The sequence below is a fragment of the Mastigoproctus giganteus genome, chromosome 4, assembly GCF_048544385.1.
Source record: "Mastigoproctus giganteus isolate SK-2022 chromosome 4, ASM4854438v1, whole genome shotgun sequence".
NCBI classification, from domain to species: Eukaryota; Metazoa; Arthropoda; class Arachnida; order Uropygi; family Thelyphonidae; genus Mastigoproctus; species Mastigoproctus giganteus.
In genome coordinates, this window is record NC_143578.1 from 37,454,913 (window position 1) to 37,473,516 (window position 18,604).

At 37.4% G+C, this 18,604-nt stretch overlaps 1 protein-coding gene across 3 annotated transcripts in view; it reads left to right on the top strand.

Annotated features, from left to right (window-relative positions):
* Positions 1-18,604, top strand: part of Nf-YC (nuclear factor Y-box C) — a 117,850-nt gene that overhangs the window by 62,662 nt on the left and 36,584 nt on the right. For all 3 annotated transcript variants that reach the window (XM_090371485.1, XM_090371484.1, XM_090371483.1), the window contains exons 6-7: positions 756-872; positions 15,347-15,433. In XM_090371485.1, coding sequence (XP_090227611.1) covers positions 756-872; positions 15,347-15,433 — 204 coding nt within the window. The remainder of the gene's footprint in view (positions 1-755; positions 873-15,346; positions 15,434-18,604) is intronic.

The window sequence follows — 18,604 nt, forward strand, 5'->3', positions numbered from 1 at the left end:
AATCCATTTCCTGGAATTGGCTATTTAAGCAGCATATTCAGAGTATCAGGTGACTTTCTTGAGACAATATTTTATGATATTAGGGATGGTTCATATTTGATAAAACCTAAATGATTTTAGAATATACCAACAGTATTTGGGTCTCCCATTCATACATAACTAGATATCTTGAACAGATACAGAGAAATTTTACTGAATAGATTTGTTTCTATTTGGGTATGGATTATACACAATCTAAGTGTGTTAAATAAAATACTAATAGTAAAAATGAATTCTCCATATTTAGTGAATTGAGTAAACTTAATTGTCCATTTAGGAAATACTCTGTTAACAAATGATCTTGCTAGAATGAATTTATAAATGTTTCAGCTTTGTAATTGTAAAAGAATTCAGTGTGTTTGATACTTGTTTGGCCTTGCCTAGTATGTTTTTAGCAGAGTGGTCAGGAGAGTAGGAGTGCATTAGCACACTCTCTTTGAGTAGACCAGGGTTCAGGCCCCTGACTGCTAAATACAGTGGATCTGCTAACCTGCACTGGACCACTTTGGCAGATTATGGTCCATTTCCTTCAATGTGAATCATTGAGGAGGCTTCCATCCTGCAGTGGATTGATAATGACTGTACTTTACTTTTTTTTTTTAATTTGAATTTTTGTCTACAAAAGTACTATGCTTTATAATGCAAATATTTTGTTCTTTTATATGACATCATATAGTAACATAATTTATAAATATTCTTGCTTTCTTATTAAATAGCAAATTCAGATAGTTCAAGCAAGTCCTGGTATCCAAACTGTAGCCACCACACAAGCAATGTCTGTACAGACTGCTTCACCAACTCTCTCAGTTCCGTCAGTTTTGCAAGTGCAAGCTGTAAGTATGAAAACTTTAATTAGAGTACCTGTTTGTACTCATTTAGAGTTATGTCTAAATTTTAACATTACTTATACAAAAATAACAGCATAACTGGAAAATGCTAAAGCCATCTTGTGAACCTTATTAATTTCATTTATTTAGATTACAGTTGACAAATTAATTATTTTAAATTTATTAGTCATCTGCTAATCAACAGCAACAATCTCCTGCTAATAGCAGAACAATTAAGTAATTTAGAACTTGGATATGATTTAGCTGCACAATCTTGAATGTACTCCATTAAAGAATCTGTTGTTGAACTATAGTTCAAACTTAATAATTGCATAGTTTGCAATAGAATCGTGCATGAAACTAATGCTATTATGTGGCAAGTTTTGTTACTAAAGCTTGTTGCCACATCAAATCTTGCACCTAAGAAGATAAAAGAATTGCAAGGGTACTGCTGTATAGTTACACATAAAGGTATGTCTGGCAAAGGTTGATGACATTGTAGAGCAGATGTCATCTTTTAAGGGCACAAAAGGTGATATTGTTGTACATATTGGCACCAATGATATTAAGAGTAGGAAATCTGCATGTATATAATGTTGAAAGAAAGTTGCGAGTTAGGGTTAAATTTGAGTGTCTGCAATTCTGCCCAGATACGATAGGATGAAGTACATGATGAGAGCCTTGTCAATCAATTCGGCCCTGGAGAGACTGCAAGACTCATGGGGTAGAATTTTTTTCAGTTTGGTCTGTGCTTGTTAACAGGAGAGGCTGCTTCTACGGGGATATGATGCACTTAAATAGAAAGGGTGCAAGAATATTTGCTGATGCTATTGAGGAAGTGTTAGGTGAGTCAGAAAACTGCTAGCTTAGGGGGCAGATCACAGACTAAAAGATTAACAGTAGTCACAGGCAGAGGCGAAGTGATTCTTGCACCGCTTCTATTAAAATGAGCAGCAACAGCCTGGAAACCAAGTTGCTGGAGATTTCAGGAACTGGGAAGAGTCATCATGGAACAAGTAAATACATGGGCTGTGTTAGGGTAACTAAGAGTAAGAACAGGTGCATATATGCTTGCATCTACACCAATGCTAGGAGTATAGCATATAAATTTGAATTGCTGGTCAAGATATCAAAGGCAGATATTGTTAGGATATCAGACGTAGTGTCACACAGATATAACCAGTGCAGAATTGGAATTTGGGGAGCACAATGTGTACAGAAAAAATAGATAGAATAGGAAGGGAGGAGGGAGTTATGCTGTTAGTTATGAAACACAAAATCTGAGGAAGTGCTTCCAGTTGATATAGATGAACAGTGCAATGTTGAGTCAATTTGGTATGAAATAAGCACTGGGAAAGCAAAAATGAAGGTAGGAGTGTGTTATAGGCCTAATGATTCTGAGTACAACGAACAATTGTGCAGAGAAATAGTGGGCCAGTAAATCAGAATGTACAAAGGGTACTAGGAAAGTTTTGCAATACAGCTTTGTTTATTTAATTTTTTCAAAGTAATTTCCTCTACATTCAATACACCTCTCCATCCTCCGAAACCAATCTTTAAACCAGTTCTGCCAAGTTTCACTAGGGAGTAAAGCACACTCGTTGTCCCAAGCCCGTAGAAGGTCCTCATCACTGGAAAACCGCCTCCCTTTTAGCTTCATTTTCACATGCGGGAACAGTGCAAAGTCGCAGGGAGCAAGGTCTGGACTGTAGGGAGGGTGCTCGAGAAGTTTCAGTCCTGTCGTGGTCAAATATTCGGTGCAGGCTTTGGCGCGGTGAGCTATAGCATTATCGTGATGGAGGTACCAGGTGTCCATTCTTGACTTTGGCCGCAAGTTCTTCATAGATCCAATGACTTTAGGCAGGCATTGTTCAGTATACCACTTAGCTGTGACTGTCTTCTGCGTGTCCAAAACGACACGTTCCACAATTCCACTCGATTTGAAAAATACAGCTATCATTTTCTTCTTTACAGATCGGGATTTTCTGACAATTACGGGTGTGTCGTCATCATCAAAGACCCAAACTTTGTTTTGAGCCTTGGTCGGCAGATCGTAATAGTACAGCCAAGTCTCGTCACCTGTCACGATGTTGTTCACATACCGAGATTGTCCCTTATCAAACTTTTTTAACATCTCCCGGCACCAAGTCACACGTCGTGTCATCTGCTCTTCAGTCAGTTGATGCGGCACCCAGAGAGAACAAAGTTTCTTCACGTGCAAATGATCTTGCAGAATCGAACGAATTGCTGGTGCATTTAGGCCCAAAGTATCCTCTATCTGTTGGTAGGTCACTCGCCTGTTTTCGTCAAGCATTTTCCTCACAGCAGTAACGTTTTCCTCCGTAAGTGACGTTTGTGGCCTTCCCGGCCTCTCAGAATCCTCCAGAGTGAAATTTCCCCTTTGGAATTCTCTATACCACCTGAATATCGTTGTACGATGTGGACAATCATCATCTAGTGCAAGAGTCATTTCTTCTAAGCACTGGTCTATGGTTAAACCACGCACGAAATTATACCGCAAAACTGTCCTTATCTCATTTCGTGACCGCGATGCCATCGCAAGCACTTTACACTCTCACTACTAATGAATAACTGAGCCCATCGACTTGGCGCGGCGGCTACTATACACGTATGAACATGTCTCAACATGCAGCAACAAACAGCTTCCTGTGATTCATTGTTGCATCATATTGCAAAACTTTCCTAGTACCCTTTGTATTGTAATGGGGGATTGGTCATTTGCACACTAGCAAGACTTTTGTGGATTTACTGGATGATTGTTTTCTACAGCAGCATGTTTGAGAGGCAACCACAGGGAGTAATATTCTTGATCTGATTATCAGCAGTGATCATTCATGCATTTAGAATTTGCAGATAAAGGAACCACTAGGTGACTGTGATCACAGTGTACTGATATGGGATTTACTTAAAGATGTCACTACCATCAGGGGTAAAGGGAAGGGCCTTTGCTTTCGTAAAGGTGACTACGGTGGTCTCAGACAATTATTAAATTCTAGACAGTGGACCAACTGATGTTACCAACCGCAAATTCTAAATGGGAAGCATTCAAAGAATTAAGCTTGGAAGCTACTAGACTTTTCATACCAACTAAGAAATACTGTTCAAGGTTTAGGCCTAAATGGATGTCAAATAATGTAATGTAAATGGATGGCTGAACTAATGAAACTAATTGCAGAAAAGAAAAATGCATGTAAATGCATTTTTCATATAAATGCATTTACATGCATATAAATTATCAGGAGACACAGAAGCCTATGGTAGATATAAGCTAGTCTGTAATCAAGTCACAAAGGAGGTTAGGCAAGCGAAGGCAAATTATGAGAAATCTTTGGCAAAGGATGCAAAGAAACACAGCAAAGACTTCTTTACTTATATAAACCCTACGAGGAAGGGGATGAATCAATTTGGTCCACTTGATATCGATGGTTCAACTGTTGATGATCCTGCTCAGAAAGCTGACAAACTGAACAAGTATTTTGCATCTACATTTGCACATGAGGAATTCTGTAAGGAAGTGGAGGACAGAAGCTCATCAAACTCTTAACAGGGAGCTAAATGATTTTGTTAATAACTGGGGGCAAAGTGGAGTGGATGGAATCTATCCAGTTAATATTAAAGGAAATAAGCAAACCTTTAGCCATAATTATGAGAGCACCCTTGGACTTGGGGGAGATCATCATGGACTGGAGATGTGTAAATCATTTTGGTTTCGACTTGCCATTTGTGACGAGCAGATGTGCCTATTGGGGCTCTTCATAGTGACAGCAAAGAAGTATAGATGAAGGGATTAGAGCAGGATTTCAAAGGTTATTTAGTATATTAAAGTTTCTTTTGAAAAGTTTTTTTTTTTTTTTTTTTTTTTTTTTACTCTAATAATTTGATATTTTTAATATTATAAATATAATTTTTTGAATTTTTTGAATTTTTTTTTTTTCCTTTTATCAGTAATAATTAGTAAATTTTACAAACCGTGAACACTTGGTCAGAGGGTACCATGACTCATATGGAAATAGCTGATGGCGATTTCCTGGAGAGTCATGCTTTTATCCTTTGCAGAACCTGTGGTATGTATTCCAAGGTCGACCTAGTGGATAATCTTAGTTCACTTGGAGATTCTTTTCTTTGTCACCATTGCAAGGAGTGCACCCTTCTTAAGTTAAAATTTGGTGCATTGCTAGAACAATTTGAGTCACTGAAAAAATGGGTACTTGCATTCAAGAATAGATGGACTGGAACCAGGGTATGTCTGCCGGGAGCAACTATTAATGATGTCACCAACAGACTATCAGATTTTAAAGGGGTAAAGAGAATATTATTATTGATGTGCTTAATGACATTAAGCATACACGACTTAATGATTTGCTAGACAAATATAGTACCATGCTGAAGAAATGCTGCAAGTTAAGTTAAGTCACAATGTTTATGTGTCTGCAGTTCTGCTGAGGCATGACAGGAGGGATTATATGCTGAAAGCCATGTGGATTAACTCAAGACTTTTTGGGGGAAATTTCTATCAGCTTGGCCCACACTTGTGGGTACTAGGAATCTGTTTTGTAGAGACTGGATACATTTAAACAAACGTGGTGCAAGAATTTTTGCCAGTATTATTGAGGATACCTTAAAAGTTCAGGGGAACTGCTAGTTTGGGGGGAAGAAAGGTAATATAGATATGAGTTTATCTGATATTCTATGAGTTTATTTAATATTCATCAAAGCAACACTTGCACGTACCTTGAGTTCTTGTTTGTTACCGCAACAGAACATATTAGCAAGATGTTCAGAGAGCAGAAATGTTTCAAATTAGCAGGTAGTAATGCCAGGGAAGAGAGCTTAAATAACTTTAAGGGGCATCTCAGGGTAGTTAAATATACAAGAACACTAAGTCTTAATTGTTTATACGGTAATATCAGAAGTGTCATCAATAAAATGAGTGAATTCAAACTGCTGGTTAGGACAAGTAACGCTGACATAATAGGGTTTATGGAAACATGGTGCCACCCGGAGATAGGGGATGATGAGTTTCAGTATGGTATGTATAATGTATTTAGGAAGGATAGGGAAGAGAGAAGGGGTGGTGGGATCATGCTTCTTATCAAAAGCAGCCTGAGCGCAACAAAAGCTTTCCCGGATTCAGATGTTTCGCATGCTAGTATAGAATCTGTATGGTGTGAGATAGTTGGTAGCAAAGGTATAATGAGAGTGGGAGTAATCTATAGGCCAGGTGATTGTGAAGATTATGATGAGAGCCTCTACATGCAAATGGAACGGGCAAGTAAGTGTGAATGTCTTATTATGGGTGATTTTAATTTGCCTGTAATTGATTGGAGCAAATGGGAAGGAAACTTGACATGGGGGACAATTTTTAACTGAACAAGATGATTGGTATTTGTATCAACATGTCAGCAAAAGTACTAGGGAAAAGAATATTCTAGACCTCGTCACCTATGAACCAGATGATGAGAGAGAGAGAGAGAGAGAGAGAGAGAGAGAATGAGAATGAGGGGAGGTAAAGAATTCTTCACATATATTAATGCAAAGAAGGAAGGACAAACCAGATCTGACCCTTATGTAATGGACGTGGGATAGTATTAAGTGCTCCAGCTGAAGTCGCAGATGAACTTAACAGTTACTTTGCATCGATATTTACAGAAAAAAAACCCTTTGTGTCAGTGAGATATTGTGGGAGTGAAGTTGAAACAAATGTAATTAATGATGTTGATATTTCACATGGTTTATTTAATGAAAAATCTTTTGAGGCTACAGGCCAGTGAGGCTCTTGGGGTTGATGGCATATACCCTGTAATCTTAAAGGAGGTGCCAAGTGAGTGCACTGAACCATTGAGGCTAATTATGAGAGCATCACTGGACCCGAAAGTGATTCCGTTGGATTGGATTGGAAAAGTGGCAATGTGTCTCTAACATACACTGGTATATTGTGTTCAAAGAAAGTGCATCACCCCTTAAAATTGTAATTGTCATCCAAATAATGTAAGTATATGTCAATATATTTCTTACAGATAGCATCAGATAAGATTGAAATGCATAGGTGATGTTATATTGCATCAGCTGTTCCTTTCAGCTATATAAGCATGCTCTGCAAGAGTTGCAGTCATTCCTTGCTTGTGTCAGGAGGGCGAGTTACGTGCAGTTGACACCACAAAGAAAGGGTGCTATTGTTGCTTTACATGAGGAAGGATGTTCTTTCCGTTATATTGCTTATAGAGTGTCTTGTAATCAGTCGACAGTGAGTTGATTTCTTTCCAAACTCAAGAATACTGGTTCTGCTGATAGGAAAAAATGAACCAGGCGTAAACGAGTCTTTACGCAAAAACAGGACTGCATATTGAAGTGCTTATGCCTTAAAAACCATAAAACTTTTGTCTGAGCTGAAAAGAGAATGGGAAGAATATACAGGAGTGGTAGCAAGTGCAGTGACAGTCAGAGGATGCCTCTTCAAAAATGGAATTGTAGCCCGTCGTCCTAAGAAGCCCCCTCCTCACAGAAAAAAATGAAAAAAGGCCCGATTAATTTGGTGTAAGGAGCATATCAGATGGACCCCCGAGCAGTGGAAGTCAGTTATTTCCTCCAGTGAGAAGAAATTCAACCTGCATGGCTCTGATGGGAGGCAAACGATTTGCCTTAGGCATGGTGAAGAATACCATCCAGGCCGTGTGGTGTCTAGAGTGAAATTCTCTACCAGCCAAATGATATGGGGATGCATTTCATATCGCGGAGTTGGATACCTGCAAAGGCTATATTGGAAGGCAAATTGCTGTCAACCATTAGAGACCATTTCAACCTACCAAGTAACTGCATCTTTCAGGACAACTCTGCTCCTTGTCATCGGGCAAAAAGTGTAAGTATGCACTTCTGTAGTTACTTTAACTTCATTTCTGCATTAGAGGTTTGACAGTAATGTGATTACATTTGTTGCAGGTGGAAAAAAAAATGGCTGGAAGAACGATCCATTACAACTCTTAGCTGGCCAGAAAACAGCCCGGACCTGAATCCTATATATTGGCGCCTCCGTAGCCAGGTGGGCAGGAGCAGCAGTGCGTAGCACACGCTTCTTGATTAGACCGGGGTTCGAACCCGTGACTACCGAATACGGAGGATGCGGAAAGGTCAGAGAATGACCACCGCATATCCCCGGAGCAATATGGCCTTAGTTGCTAATGCTCCTAAAAAAAAAAAAAACCAAACCAAAAAACCTGAATCCTATAGAGAACTGTTGGCATCGTGTGGAATGTGAAGTTGCCAGAAAGAAACCAAAGGCCCTTCGTGAACTTCAGGAAGTCATAATTTGTGTTTGGAACCATGAACTTTCAGTTGCTCAATCTTCAGAAATTGATCTTGTCAATGCCTCGATGGTGTGCTGCTGTCATCAGGGCCAGAGGCGGTTCAACTAAATATTAGGTTGCACCTGGTGAGCTTTTCATTTTGTTTTCCATTTAAAAAGATAAACTGAAGCGAATTGAGGGCTTCTGATAACATTTCAGCCATAACTGTCGTGTTTACCAAAACTGTTGTATAAAAGTTGCATATACTCATTTTGGAATATTTTGAGAGCACTTGTCAAATATTACTTAGCCTTGCCTTAACTATTAATAAATATCTTTTGTTTATATTTCTATTTGTGATGCTAGTCATTAATGTAACGTACCATCACAAAAAAGGGTTAGAAATGGGAAATTCCTAGGTGATGCACTTTCTTTGAATACCAGTGTATAAGGGTGGTTCTAACAGTGAAGTGGGAAATTGCCATCTGGTTAGTCTAACTTCAGTAGTAGGGAAAATCATGGAGACAATGGTCAAGGGTGGAAATCAGGATCAGATAGAAATGGAATTGTGAAGGATACTCAGCATGGTTTTGTGAAGGGAAAATCTTGTTTAACTAATCTAGTTAGCTATTTTGACAGGGTCACACGTGAGCTGGACTTGGGAAATAATTTTATTGTTTTTAAACAATGTAATTTTACATTGTTTATTTGTATTTCAGCAAAGCATTTGACTCAGTCCCACGTGAGCAGTTACTTTATAAGTTGGAACAGGTTGGAATCGCAGGGGAAATCCTTAGATGGATAGCTGGATGGCTTCGGGGCAGGAGGCAGAGGGTTGTGATAAATGCTTATTCTTCAGATTGGGTTGATGTAAGAAGTGGGGTTTCCAAGGATCAATATTAGGACCGCTGTTGTTTTTGATTTTACATAAATGACATTGATGAAGAGATAGAGGAAGTGATGTCTAAATTTGCAGATGATCTAAAGATTGGTAGAGTAGTTAATGATCACTGCCAAGCAGAGCTTCTTCAGAGTGACTGAGATAGACTTCAGGAATGGTCAGAAAAATGGCAGCTCTGCTTTAATCCAAAGTGTAAGGTATTGCAGCTTGGGAACAGTAACTCCGAAATAATTTATACACTTGAAGTTAAACTAAAGCTGGTAGTGGAGGAAAGGGACTTGGATATTACAATTCAGTCACTCGTGGAGTTAGAGTATTGTAGACAGGTTGCAAGGAAGGCCCATGATGTCCTATCGATGATTTATCGAACAATTGCTAGTAGAGATAAGGACATCATAATCCCATTATATAAGGCTATTGTTAGACCGCACTTGGAATATTGAGTTCAAGTATGGAGACTGCACCTAAAGAAAGTCATTGTACTTCTTGAAAGGATCCAAAGACTGGTAACTTGCCTGGTGAGATTGGAAAAAGGATGGTGATATGAGGGAAGACTTGGAATATGTGAGTTGCACAGCTTGGAAACTAGGCACCTTAGAGGAGATTTGATTGAGGTGTTTAAGGCTCTTAGAGGCATAAGTAAAATGAAAAAGGACAAAATTTTCACAGTTATAAATGATTCTAGAACTAGGGGCCATAATATCAAGTTACATGGGGAGATGTTTAGACTGGATTGCAGGAAGTTTTATTTTAACCAGCGAGTTATAAATTACTGGAATAAGATACCTATGTGGGTCGTAGAGGCTGAAAGTTTTGGGGAAATTCAAAGGTCAGCTGGACAACTACTTATGGGAGGAGGGAAATGGATAGGTTGTCTATTTCCTTTTCTCTTATTAATTATTTTTTTTTTAAATATTCTTCTTATTATTTTATTTTATTATTTATTTTTTTGACTGGTGCAGCATAAGCCATAGGCTTCTTTGCACCATGTGGCCATTGCTAATGCTAATACTAAATGTATCTTCAAAGGGGAATCAAAGGGTGATACAATAATTACAGACCTGTTAGTTTGACTTCTGTTCTGGGGAAAATAATGGAGTCATTGGTTAAAAAAGCATTGCAGAATTGTCTAGACAAGACTGCAGTAATAATTCAGACACAGCATGGGATTGTTAAGAGGAAGTCTTTTCTGACCAATTTGATTGGATTCTATGATGTGGTCACAAAGGTATGGGATACAAAAAATAATTTTGATAATTTTGATATACTTGGATTTCAGGAAAGCTTTTGATGCTGTTACACATGGAAGACTACTGTACAAATTGGAGTTGTGTAGCATTAAGGGCAAGTTGGTACAATGGATAAAAGGATGGTTGAGTGGGAGAAGACAGAGTGGTACTCAATGGACACGGCTCTTTGTGGACTAATGTTATTAGTGGAGTTCCCCCCCAGTGTTCTGTGTTGGGCCTGTTGTTGTTGTTGTTTTATATATTTATCAATGATATTGATGAAGATATTATATATATATATATATATATAAATAAATAAAGGCTTAATGTCAAAGTTTGCAGACGATATGACGCTTGACAGAGTTGTTAATGATAGTAATGACAGTACACTACTGCAACAGGATCTAGAAAAGTTGGGCAAATGGGCTAAGAGATGGCAACTGAAGTTTAACATTGACAAATGCAAAATACTGCATATGCGTAGCAGTAACCCCAGAGAAACATACCAACTGTGAGATACAACACTCAGGTTGGTAGAGAATGAAAAAGAACTTGGGGTAATATCGTGCAGTCAGATATGAAGTTTTTTGAGCAGTGCAGACAGGCTGCCAGAGCAGGTCATGGGGTATTGTCAATGATAAAAAGGAATTTTGCTAGTAGGGCAAAGGATGTGATTATCCCTTTATGTTAGGTGATGGTCAGGCCATGCCTTGAGTACCGTGTACAGGTCTCGAAGCCTCATTTTAGGAAGGATGTAAAGTTGTTAGAACAATTGCAGAGAAGGGCAACAAGATTGGTGAGTGCCACAAAAGGGTCCTCTTAACAAGAAAGGCTTAAGTTCTGCAAATTGTAGCTTCAAGAGCAGGCTCAATGCTTGCACAGTGCAGCAGAAGACAACTCATTGTGGTAGCTTACAATTTGATCAGATCACCTTGCAGGTGCCTAGTCTCCAGATGTAAGTGCACCCCTTTGTTCCTGTCACCAATCTTGTTGCCCTTCTCTGTACTCGTTCTAGCAACCCTACATCATTCCTAAAATGAGGCCTCCAGACCTGTATATGGTACTCAAGGTGGGGCTTGACCATTGCCTTATATACAAAGGAATAATCACCTCCTTGTCTTGTATAATTCTTGGTGTATAATAACTCTTGCTTTCTTGCATCATTTGCCTCTAATGCTAATAAAGTGAACAAAGGTAAAAAATACCATAATTTAAAGGTTGGAGTAAATGGCCTTTATGGGATATTGCAGTGGTTATAATCACCATCCTCTCACACTGAGTGGGAAAAGGCCAAGTTTTAATCTCTGCATGACACTAGGAACTAGGATTTTTTCCCTTCTTCAATATTGATTTAGTCTCATGTGAGGGTTGCATGGTTTTCACTCTGGGAAACTTGGGGTTTTTTTATCCTTCAGAGAGCAAACTGATTGAAGAATACATGCATTTACAGATGCAAAGTATTGATGCCTCATTGCTTTAATTGCTTTGCCATTTAACAGACACAAACACCCACTTTTAACCTAACATAACCTAATTACCTTAAATGAATATTAATATTTAGCATTAGGAGTGGTAATCAATTTAAGCTTTTACTGATACAAAGAGATGCTAGGTGCAAAGAAACCTATGGATAATAGAAATTAACAATGAACATGTTTAAGAATAAACTGATTATTCAGCCATCTAAATGGCTGAATAATCAGTTTGTAATTCAAAGGCACATGTAATTCAAAGCCTGCTGACTAGGTGTGCAGTCTTTGTTGATTTCATATCAAAACTGATTGGAAGAAATGTTGAAATTTAAGTAATTAAGATAATGCCTTTATATATCCATAAATCGTGCATATTCAACCAATAATCAGTTAATATAATGAAAGATTGACACATTGGTCTCTAGTTCCACTGCATAAAAAAAATTCTTTTATGAATTTTTCTTTTAGTTCAAGGTTACTGTACATGTTAACCTTTTTGGGAATGTACTAAATAGTGTTTATTATCTATATAATATCGGTGTAGATACACCATAGACAACTCCTAAGAAACTACGAAGTAGTTGTTGTAGTAAGCATCATTTGCTCTAATCAGTTTTAAATGGTTGGTATATCTGTTTAAATTTGTGGTATCATTTGCTCTGTTTCTCATATTGTGCTCTTCCTTCACAACAAGTTGCCATGATATTGCACTACCTTGAATAAGTAACGCTTCACTAATAGAGAAGACTATTGTTACTTATTCTCAGTGAGTACCACCACCCAGTTTATTATCTATATAATATCTACACCGATATTACATAGATAATAAACTCTTAATGTTATTATGCCTTGTGCATTTAGTTATTTTTAAATATTGTCATATACACCTTTTGGCATCTCTCATATTGTGTGATTATCTTCACAACTGGGTTCTGGGTTGTCATGTCTGCAATACCAGGGTACCTGCCCATCCACTGACCTACCCACCCACTGAAGAAGGGCCAGATAGCCCTGAAATGGCACCAGGGGGAGCCTGATGATGTCTGGAGTTTCCAAGAATAGGTAACAACAGCCTTCTCTACTGGGGAAGCGTTGCCTATTCAAGGAGTTTGAGTTTTTGAGTGGTGTGAGTTGAAAGAGTTACTGTCTGTTTCATTCTTCTACACAGTTTCTTTTCCTCTTCCACTCCTACTATTACTTTCCCTCTGCCTTTTTGCTTTTCTAAGTCTAATATGGACAAGTGGATAGTTGAGTTATTATCCCACACATATACAAAATAGCCTCGAATGGGTGGTGGTACTCACTGAGAATAAGTAACAATGGTCTTATCTATTAGTGAAGGTTACTTATTCAAGGTAATGCAATATCATGGCAACTCCTCGTGAAGGAAGAGCACAATATGAGAAACAGAGCAAATGATGCCTACTACTTCATAGTTTCTTAAGAGTTGTCGATATTATATAGATAATAAATTCTTAACTTATTATACCTTGTGCATTTAGTTATTTTTAAACTAAATAGTGTGTTTCTTGCAAAAAAAAAATTCAATATATATATATATATATATATATATATATATAAATAACAATAAATGAGCCAAGTTAGATATACGAAAATCCCACTATTATAATGAAATAAAAATATAAAATATCTGAACAAATTACTGAATTATTGTGGGGGGGGAGTAATTCATGGCTTTCTTCACACCTTGATACTCACAAACAGCTTTCAGATGAGTGTTGTAGTAGTAGTGGCATGTGATGCAAGAAAGCAAGTGTATGAGCTTATGCAGCATCAGCCAAAAAAAATAAATAAAAAATCAAGCCATTCCCTCCAAATGCTTGTCCAGTTCCTCCTTAAATTTATTTAACCTATCAACTTCCACATCGACAGATGGAAGTTTGTTCCAGCAATTAACCACCTGCTGGCTAAAGGCAAATTTCTGCACATCTATTCTACATCTGTCTTTTCTTAATTTGAATTTATGCCCCCTTAGGTTCGTAATCTGAACAAGTGGAAGGATCCCATCAGAATTCAGCGTGCTCAACCCATTCAAGGCCTTATACACCTCAATCAGATCACCGCGCAGGTGCCTAGTCTCCAGCCACTGCAATTTGCAGAACTTAAGCCTCACTTGGTAAGAGGATCCCTTCATTCCCCTCACCAATCTTGTTGCTCTTCTCTGTACATGCTCAAGCAAATCTACATCCTTCCTAAAATGAGGCCTCCAGACCTGTATGCAGTACTCAAGGCGTGGCCTGACCATTGCCTTATACAGAGGGACAATCACCTCCTTTTCCCTGCTAGCAAAATTCCTATATATCATTGACAAAACCCCATGACCTGCCCTGGCAGCCTGTCTGCATTGCTCAGAAAACTTCATATCTGACTGCACAATTACTCCCAGGTCTTTTTCATTTTCTACCACATAAAGTGTAGTACCACACAGTTGGTATGTTTCTCTGGGGTTACTTCTACCCATATGCAGTACTTTGCATTTGTCAAGGTTAAACTTCAGTTGCCACTTCTTAGCCCATCTGCCCAAATTATCTAGATCCTGTGTAATTATATATCTTGTACTTTAATCTGTTTTTTTTTGTCACCAGAAGGATTTAAACTGCATAGATAATGCCATGTTTTTAATTCCCAGAACAAATTACTCTCTAAAATCCAGCACAAATATTTTGTATGAAAATTTTTCACTTGTGTATTTAGCTAGTATTTGCTTAAATGCTGATACTGATACATTATTTGGCTAATTCTATAAGTTCTGTGGCTAATTGTATAACATTTTAATGGCAAGTCTGCAATATTTGTATTGTTCATGTATTATTGAGTATCCATCCTTCATCTTCTTTCCCATATAGTTAAGTTCAGCTGGAATGTCACACGCCATTCTACTGAATCTGTATTTTAGCCAATAATCTTAACATTCCTTCATAATTTAAATTAGTTTATTGCCCCCCCCCCAGTTTTTGTTTAAGGACATTATTTTTGATATATCTATAAAATTCAAATTTCTATTTTTGCTTCTCTTTGGACAATGAGTGGATGGTTTATTTTCTTAGTTATTGGTAATGACACAACAATGCTATTTGAAGCATTTCACCTTGCTTCAAACGTTTACTGAAATGCTATGAACGATTTTTTCAGCTGTGATTAGTCTGAGAGTATTTGGATCCTTTAGGACCTTAATGTATTATACCCTAGTTGCATGAATCATCCTTGTTTGTGAGCAGTTTAAAGGTATTGAGACTTGCAGAAAGTTATGGTTTATATCTTCCAACCATCCCCCAGTAATTCTATTAAATATATATATTTTTTTATTTTCGTTTTATTTTATTAAACTGTGTATTGGAATTTCTGATAATTATTATAAATGCTGACTAATATTTTTAAATATTAATTATTAATATTTTTTGCAGTTACTTTTTATAAAATAAGCTATTAAGAGTAATTTCTTATGTTTAAACTTTTAAGAGATTTTGCATGTCATTTAATTTTTTTTTACCCATATGGGTTGCAGTATGATAATTTTCATTATTTTTATATTTATTTATTTTAACTCTATCTGTAGGTTGCCAATGATGGTACTCAACAGATACAGCAAGCCCAGCCAACAGCTGCCTCCCAAGTTCAAGTACAAGTGCAGTCTGCAGCACAAGTATGTATACCTCTTATCTTAGAATATTTTCACAGATATTTTTTAAACATTATTTTCTTTTCATAATCATGTGAAATAAAGATAATAGACTAAAGCAGAGTTTCCCAAACCGTGGACCAGATCCAAAGGGTGCGTTTCACAGACCCCCAGTTCCGGGGGGGTCTGCGAAATGCGCCCTCTGGAACTGGAGTCAAATTATTCGTTCTATGTATTTTATTATATAATTGATGATAAATAAAGTTATTATTATATATTTATGTAAAAATAAGAATAAAGTTGTTTTTTTAAATATAAAAAAGAGAGAGAGGATTCTGGTTAATCGGGGCAGCCATTTATTTGGGACAAATCTTAAAGAACAGAACTCAATCGAGAAAATAGCCAGGGTTTACTTTGCTTAATCGGGGCAGGAGACAGCAGCACTCCAGATTACCATAAGCTTGTCTCCAACGGTACTACATTGTCCGGTTGTATTTCTGATGGTCACAACCGTTAAGCAATTAGCAGTTTCCAATTTATTGGGCGTTTCTGTTAGTGCAATCTATTATAGACGGATAAACTCTATCTTATTGAATTTGTGATAATACCGACACCTGCAATTCTGTGAGTGTTTACATTATTATGGTGAAAGGTGTTTGCACTTCCATGAAATCTTCAATCATATAAAAAATAAATTTTCAGAATCTTCTCTTCATTCCTAATATTTAAGCTTTGCAACTTGTTACTCTGTTCTCACTTGTGTGTGCTGTGTTCTTTGTTATTGATTGCTCATCTTTTTTTTACTGTTTTAAATTTTAACCCCACCCACAAATGGTAGTGAACAGAAATATCAACTAGTTAGTATGTACATATTACAGTACGTATTAATTAAGCTATGCACGTAAGCATAAATTTGTTTTAATTTTGCTAACCCGTGGAAAATAATCTTCCGATTTTCATGTATCAATTTGTTAATTGATATGTGAAATTGTCAGTGTAGTACCACAGAGTTGATACGTTGCTCTGGGGTTGCTGTTTCCCATGTGTAGTACTTTACATTTGTCAGTGTTAAAGGCAGTGTTAGGTGGGTCGGAAAACTGCTAGCTTGGGGGGGAGACAAAGACGAATAGATTAACAGTAGCCACTGGCAGAGGTGAAAGAGATTCTTGCACTGCTTCTATTGGAATGAGCAGAAGCCTGAAAAACAAGATGCAGGATATTTCAGAGACTGCCGGGAGTCATTGCGGTACAAGTAAACACATGGGTTGTGTCAGGATAGCTAAGAATAGAAATAGGTGCATGTATACTTGCTTGTACACCAATGCTAGGAGTTTAGTAAATAAATTTGATGAATTTGAGGTATTGCTCAAAACATCAAAGGCAGATATTGTTGGGATATCAGAGACGTGGTGTCACACATCTCACACAATTGGTAAGGTAATAAAGTGTAAATTTGTACTTAATATGTCCGCCGCCTCCATAGCCAGGTGGGCAGGAGCATCAGTGCGTAGCACACGCTTCTTGATTAGACCGGGGTTCGAGCCCGTGACCACCAAATATGGAGGGTGCGAAAAGGTCAAGGAATGACCACCGCATATCCCCAGAGTAATATGGCCTTAGTTGCTAATGCTCCTAAAAACCAAGTAACAAACGAACTTAATATATCTTTACTTTTATAGCCTGTGGATAATATTCCTCCTATTTTTGCTAATTAGAATCACTGTTTAATAGAATTAGATTGTTTCTTCTGCTTTTCGTTTCAATAAATTGATGTTATGGTGTCGCTGGACATGATTATGCAGTCCACTAGTACTCCCACCTACTGCTCTGATAGTTTTTGAGCATTGCATACAGACACCTGTGTCTCTTCCTTGTGTGTGAGTGAAGTAATGCCATGGTGAATTTTTATTCATTGCTAAAATTAAAAATGTTTTTTTACTTTACTTATCAGTTAAGCAAATTATTTTTATGGATAAAACAGAAACTTATCCTAATGCAATTCTACCTAGAGTTGCATTAGGAACCACTGCATTCGTGCCATTGTCATTTCTGGAATAACTCTAAGCTTATTGTTACTTGTGTTGGGTAGTACGCAATATAGTCCCTCAGAAATAAAAGTATAGGAAACATATTTTTGGCATAGTAAGTCTTTCAATTACTCATTTGAATGTAACACTGAAAATTTTGTGCTGAAATACCAGTAAAAAGTAAAGAATTACTGGTAATTTTATTGAGACGTGTTTTTTACCATTTACCGGTTCACTGGTAAACTGGTTACCAGTAATGCAATCCCTACTGTTGTACCACAAACACTTTGCAGCAGGACCTGATGGAATTCACTACATAATGATTTCTTAACTTATTGAACCAACCCTCAAGATGCTGTTCTTGTTCTATAATAGGCTACTTATGGAACATGCTTTCCCAAACAAAATGGTGCCATGCTTACATTTTGGCCTCTCCAAAACCTGAAAAAGACCCTACCAATCTGCAGAACTACTGATCCATTGCTCTGACTAGCTATATGAGCAAGGTCGTGAAAAAAAAATGATCAATGCTCAACCTGGTTCCTAATACAACATGATATCCTCAATCCCGTGCAATGTCGTTTTCTTGAAGATCGATCCACCCTTGTTGATCTGCTGATTCAGTCAGAAATAAACATCTGCATGTGTTTTTGTATGAAAATAACATCATATTATGATACTGTTTGACATAGAAAAAACCTTTGACACTGCATGGAAATATGACATATTGCAGGACCTATATGACACCTAGGATTGTAGGGCAATCTCCTGATGTTCTTTAAAAACTTTCTGCATAAATGGACTTTTTGGGTTCGACTCCATAACCATCTATCTTGTTAACTTCTCTAAGAGGAAGGGATCACACAGGGTTCAGTACGTAGTGCAACTTTATTTATCATAAACTATATAATACAGAACTTACCAGAAACAGTATATACCACTCTATGCAGATGACCTCATTATCTTCTGTCAGTATGCAAATTATTGAAAGACAGTTACAAGATGCAATCAACAAAACTGTTACATGGACTAGAAACAATGATTTCCGCCTCTCATATTAAAAGACCATTGGGATACACTTTTGTAGGAAACTTAATCTACATTCGGACACAGAACTCCAACTGGTCAATTAAGTAATTTCTATAGTTTCTAGCATCTGGTGCAATAT